This window comes from Poecilia formosa, unplaced genomic scaffold (genome assembly GCF_000485575.1).
Source record: "Poecilia formosa unplaced genomic scaffold, Poecilia_formosa-5.1.2 Scaffold48, whole genome shotgun sequence".
Classification (NCBI taxonomy): domain Eukaryota; kingdom Metazoa; phylum Chordata; class Actinopteri; order Cyprinodontiformes; family Poeciliidae; genus Poecilia; species Poecilia formosa.
In genome coordinates, this window is record NW_006799987.1 from 850,062 (window position 1) to 856,061 (window position 6,000).

The 6,000-nt window shown below is 34.3% G+C and overlaps 1 protein-coding gene across 1 annotated transcript in view; it reads right to left on the reverse strand.

Moving 5' to 3' along the window:
• myo7aa (myosin VIIAa) overlaps positions 1-6,000 on the reverse strand; it is a 52,562-nt gene that overhangs the window by 41,185 nt on the left and 5,377 nt on the right. The window contains exons 2-3 of the mRNA XM_007552358.2: positions 1,951-2,064; positions 660-812 (exon numbers count right to left, since the gene is read on the reverse strand). Of these exons, the coding sequence (XP_007552420.2) occupies positions 660-812; positions 1,951-2,064 (267 nt within the window). The remainder of the gene's footprint in view (positions 1-659; positions 813-1,950; positions 2,065-6,000) is intronic.

The following is a 6,000-nucleotide window of genomic DNA, read 5'->3' on the forward strand; positions in this document are numbered from 1 at the left end:
GTCTTTTTCTAGCCCATAATTATGACACATGTCTCACCAGGCCTGTAAGTAATAATCAATTAATTGTATGATAAATTAAAACAAACTCAATCATTTTCATTTAAAAGTTTTATGATTTTTCCACTTTTCTCTCTCTTTTTCTACCAAAAACTGGATGACAGTTTGGTGTTTTGGTCTCAAATGGACTTTTTTAAATTATTTTATTTGTTGTTTTGTTTGTCTATTTTGGATATTTAAAATGTCTTCCACTTCCAGAGTTAAATTTTGATTAAAATTTAAAGTTTATTGGTATGTATTGAGATAATGAGTTATTTATGCCATTACCATTGTATGAGTATAAAATACTCTCAAAACAGAGCTGAGCAATACTATCATTTATCGCAATAACTTCTGGGAAAATTTATCGTGACACGACAGCGTCTCGAGTTAATGCCGTAAAAGTCAAATAACATGCAACATGACGGTTCAGACAGCAGAAACTAAAGATGAGTTTGGTAAAATTAATTTTTTGTTGTCAACAAAGATGTTTGTTCCTCTAAAAATGAAAGAAACTTGAACTACTTCCTGTATTGTTTCCTAATAAACAAATATCCTTCTGCTCACTAACTGACCTGTTGGATTTGGGATATTTTCGGCCAGAACCGCTCAGTGACACTCACATATATGAGCTTCTCTCTGTATCTGATGAGCAGGTTGCGGAGAATCCCGGCCTCGTTCAGGTCTCCCAGCCGGATCATGTCCTCCACCCCATGGATGGAGGTGGGGTGCATCGGCTTGATGTTGGTGGCGTTCTGCGGCGAGATCCAGTGTTCCTGAAGGTGAAGGAATATTTGAGTTACAGGTTAAAACTGATGATTTTAACAAGCTGACTGGGCTTGGGACTCTTAGCTCCTTTTCTCTGGTCATTGCTGATGTTTTTCCAGCTTAGCAATGTGTTGAACATTTTAGGCTGAGCAAAACTGTCAAAAACAATAATAATAGTAATAAAACACATGATAATATGGATCACGTAAAAATTTAGGAAGGAAATAAAAGATACTAAATAGAATTTCCCATTTTTAACTTAATTTAGTGTCAAGAAGAAAATTAAGTATTTTTATCAGGTTTTATCTTTTTAAAGTGAACACTCTAAACCTACTTTTATAAAATAAAGCATTTTTAGTAAAAAAAAAAAAAAGAAAAAAGAAAAAACAGAAATAAAACCAAATGTGGAATTGTTTAAGATCCATAAAATTAATTTGTGCACAAATACAAGTAATTCATAAGACCATATTGCTTGGGTTCAAAATCAAAACTATTAAAATTACAGCAGAACTACTTAATATTCCCTTTACAATCATATAAGAACCAGACAATGTCCTCAGTTTTACATCATCTGGTTTTGACCAGAATCAGATCTGTTGGGGAAATGAGTGAAATTAGCCAGAAAATTGATTAAAACCCAAAAAATAAGAAATAAAAAAGGTACAAAAATAAAAAATTAAAAAAAATTCAAGAATTAAAATCTGCATGTTTTTGAAATAGTGAATTGATATAGTACAAGAAGTATTATATCAATACTTTTGTGACTATTTTCTCAAACATTTGTGAATGGCTAATTATTTGGTTTATTACAATTTATTCCTCACTAAATAGTGTACTGTTGTGATGTTTTTCTGTACTGTTAAAACTAACACGAATTATCCATACACATATCTTAGAAAAACAAACAGGCCTTCGGTGGAAAAAAGAAATTTTTTAACTTGATCAAGCAAAAAAAGAATGTTTTTGAATTTGAGTTTTAGTCTAATCTGTCTTCATCTTTTCTTAATAAATAAATAAATAGAGTTGTGTTTCTCTTCACTACGACTGCAGGTAAAGACATTCTGTCTTAAAGTAAAGAGAACAACTGCAACAACAGGTTAAAGTGTTTCTCTGGCTGCAGTGAGTTTCACACGTTTCAGGACTCACGTTTCCTTCATCGTCCAACACCTGGATCTGTCCGGAGTCGCACAGTTTGACCACGGCGCCGATGGGAACTTCAAACTCTCGACCGGTCTTCAGGTCCAACCAGACGTAGTCGCCCTGTACAGGGAGCAAAACAAAATGTCACAGTTATTTCAAACTACTCAGAGTCAGTACGTCAACTCCAACTATTTACTTAATTACAAGTATGCAGTATTTCATCACTACTTTCTAATACCAATTAGCAGCAAAAACAAATATAATTTCATTAGCAAGGTCAGGAGTCTGACTCGTTATAACTCTGAGTAAGATGATTTAAAAAAAAGAGCAACTGATCTTTTTAAATATGGATATAACACCAACAACATGCAGGGTTTGGATTTGTTGTTTTGCATAATTTTCCACAAATATCAACATGCTACGGAAGACAATGTATCCATCTTCTTTTTGCAAACGAAAAAAAGATGATGTCTCTTTAAAAATCACAACAAATTCATCAAAAACAAGAAGTTATTTTCGAAAGGTGTATAACATGTGCAGCTCTGAATGGAGGTAAAAATGTCTCTTTGCCCTGCAACCCCTTAAAAAAACACAAAATCTTACCAAGTAATTGTGGTCCTTTACATAGTGCAAAAACATTGTACACTTGAAATAAAACTAAGTAACTATTCAGCAAAATATATGAGCTTGTTTTAAATCAATAATTCATTAACATCGATAAAAAAATTAATTATTAGTTCCACTAGCAGATTATTTAACTTATAACGTGGAGAAAATATCATGAATGAAAAAAACTGCCAGTGGAACTAGTATTTTTATAAATAAAGAATTATTGACTTAAAACAATCTCAAATCTTCCTGAATAGTTACTTGCAAGTTAGTTTTGTCTTAAATATTTGCACTAGAAACTACACAAAAAATATCTGGTAAGCTTTTGTGTTTTTGCAGTGTAGCAGCTACATGAGCCTTTAAGGGTTTTGGGAACCCATCATGTTATTAAAGAAATATAAATAAACAAAACATTGATGATTCAGTATAATAAGCTCTGGATGTGGAGCAAAAGTTTTCAGTACAATCCTTGTCTACAATCAAACTCTTTTCCAAAAGCATTCCCTAAGATCATTTAGAACTTGCTGTGTGTTACTAGTTATTAAAACTTCCTAAACTTCCTGCATTTTGGTGCAGGAAGAATACAAAGCAAACGGTAAGAGCAACATTCCCACAGCTCAACAAGTCAACTCTTTACTTTATTTCTCCTCCAAAAGCAGAGCCTCAAACTCCAGCTCCAGGATCTGTTAGGAACTTGATCAGGTTTATAAATAACAGAAACAGTAAATAATGAGATGCTGAAAACTTAAAACAAAGTTTCCAGATGTATAATTATGGTTAAGAAAACTAGATGTAATTATTTTAAACAAGCAGTTGTGCAACATGAGATCAGTATCTTTTTTGTCCTCATGTTTACACATGAAAATATCCCGACACAGATAAAAACAAAAGCATCTAGGTTGATGAAAAATAAGTTAATACAATCAGATTATGAGAAACAAATTCAACATATAAAATACAAAAGCTTAAACTCAAAGGACTCGCCATATCTTAACATTTATTCAGGATAAGGCTTTGGTCCAAACAGGAAGTACTATTCCTGAAAAAATGAGAAATTATCGTAATGTCCTAAAAACACACACACACACACACACACACACACACACACACACACAGACTTGAAGCGTACCGGCAGCAGAGTACTGGGTTTTGTCACAGTGTTGACATTTCGCACCAGCGCCCATTTTGCCTGATCCTTCTCATAAAGCTCCACATAATCCCGACGTTTGTACATCTTCACGTGCAAAAAACAAATTTCCAGAATAAACCGTCTTCCCCTCCAGACAGAAGCTGAATTCACTTTGAATCTTCCTCACAACATCTAAAAAATGAAATTATTTGTGGCGCGTCAGCTCATCATCACATGTTTACGTAATAAAAGATCCAAGTCGCACGTTAAAAACGATAAAGACAACTTAAGTAATAAAACATTTTTTAAAATAGTTCCAGTAGGAGATATTTTAGAACGTAAAAAGGTCACAAAAATCTCTGGATCTTCTTGTTTCTTTTACAAAGATTCTGGTTAAAGTAAAAACACAGTTTTTAGAAGTAAAGTTTGTTTTAGTCCTGCTGCTCACATCCTCCTTCCTGTTCAACATAGCAACTCTTTGCTGACCTCGCCTCCACACCGAGTCCCCTGTTGCCCGTGGCAACAAGATGTCACTTCCTCCTCAGGTGTTTGATTACTCTGCAGCTGAATTCTCTAAAAACTGGACATCAACACCAATATTTAATGTTTATATAACTTCGTCTTATCCTGGAGGAAGTAACTTATCTCATGACAACAGGAGGGATTTCGGTCTGAAACAGATCGGAGTGATAAATTAAGACGTTTTTGAACAGAGTTGTGAGCCGTGACTCTGGATAAGTGTGTTATTGTGTCGGGGTGTGGAGCTGGAGTATAAGTGTTGGAGTTTGTGTTGCATCCATGTCGCTTTAATTAAGTAAAAACTCTGTCTGGCAAACTGAGCCGCCTGAACATTACACCAGCATGCACCTGTTACACCATAATACATGCAAACACACACACACGCACACGCACACACACACACACACACACACACACACAGAGAGCATGAGACAGTTAGCTCCTAGTACCAAGGCTAATGGCAAACTATCAGAAGCCACACGTTAAATTATTCAACATTCAGGATCTGTCAGGCGTCTCTGAGAGCTGCTTTATATTTCTGTTTATGTCAGACTTTCTTTTATGATTTACATTATTTAAACAGGTCTGAATTTTTTATCATCACAACCGATACTTTTATACTTCTACAATCCTTATCTGAATGTAGAAATGGTTCAGATGTCAACTGGAAGCTTTTAGAGGTCTAACAGTTTTTAAACTGAATGACAAAAAATAACCTACCCTACAGCACGGATGAGCTTATGTAATAAAAATGAGGCATTAGTTGTTTTTAGTCACCAAAAATTACTAAAAAATACCTTTGTTCATTCTTACATATCTGGATCTTTTTAAAGTAGCTAAGTAGGCACTGGTGTGGTAACTATTGTTAATGCTGCAGGAGCAAACATTATTCTGAAATCCAGAGCTTATGTTAAGAGACCCGTGTGCTGTCTTTATTTTAGAGCTAAAGCAAACATAAACAGATTCTTATAAAACATCAAAAATTTATAAGAGCACAAACATGTCTGACAAAAAGACACTGTTTTCACTAGGGTATATTTATAAATGTTTCTCTGTAGAACGACAGACATCAAATAGTCAAAAAGTTATAATCCTGATTTGCAACAGGCAAATAAAAAATTGTCATTATTAAAAGCGTAACTATACAATGTGAAATCTGTTAAATTTCCTGACAAAATAAAGTCAGCTATTTGTGACTAAAAGTCACAGAGGTCCTTTAATATTGAGGTGGTAAAATTAGGAAACCCTCATATTAGTGGTAGATTCAGGACCTTTTACAACTCAATATTAAAATACTTCTGCCATTTGTTGTCACAATGTCTGACTTTATAATCTTAGTAAACTTCTGAGATTTTTCTGATACATTTTTCTTTTACAAATTTCTGATGTTCAGGGCTATCAGTTGTAATACTGTACATTTATGATTTTAATCATCAAAAATTCTACAGTATTCATCACAGATTATGAGTTTTTTTTCTTGTAAATATCTGAAATTGTTCTCAACATTTCAGTTTCTTTGGTGACAGGGTAGATTTGTAACTGCTACAGCAGCCTCTAGTGGACAAGAGCCAAAATTGCAGCTCTGCACCTTCACGCAAATTGAACGCACAAAATACTACGGTGGCCGACAGGTGCAAATGCGCAGCAAACGAGAAAACATGCAAACAAAAGAAAAGACACCCCCCCAATCAAATGCAGCAAACAAAAAAGAAAACACCCCCGAATTAGAAAACACCCCCGAATTAAATGCAGCAAACAAAAAAGAAAACACCCCCGAATTAGAAAACACCCCCGAATTA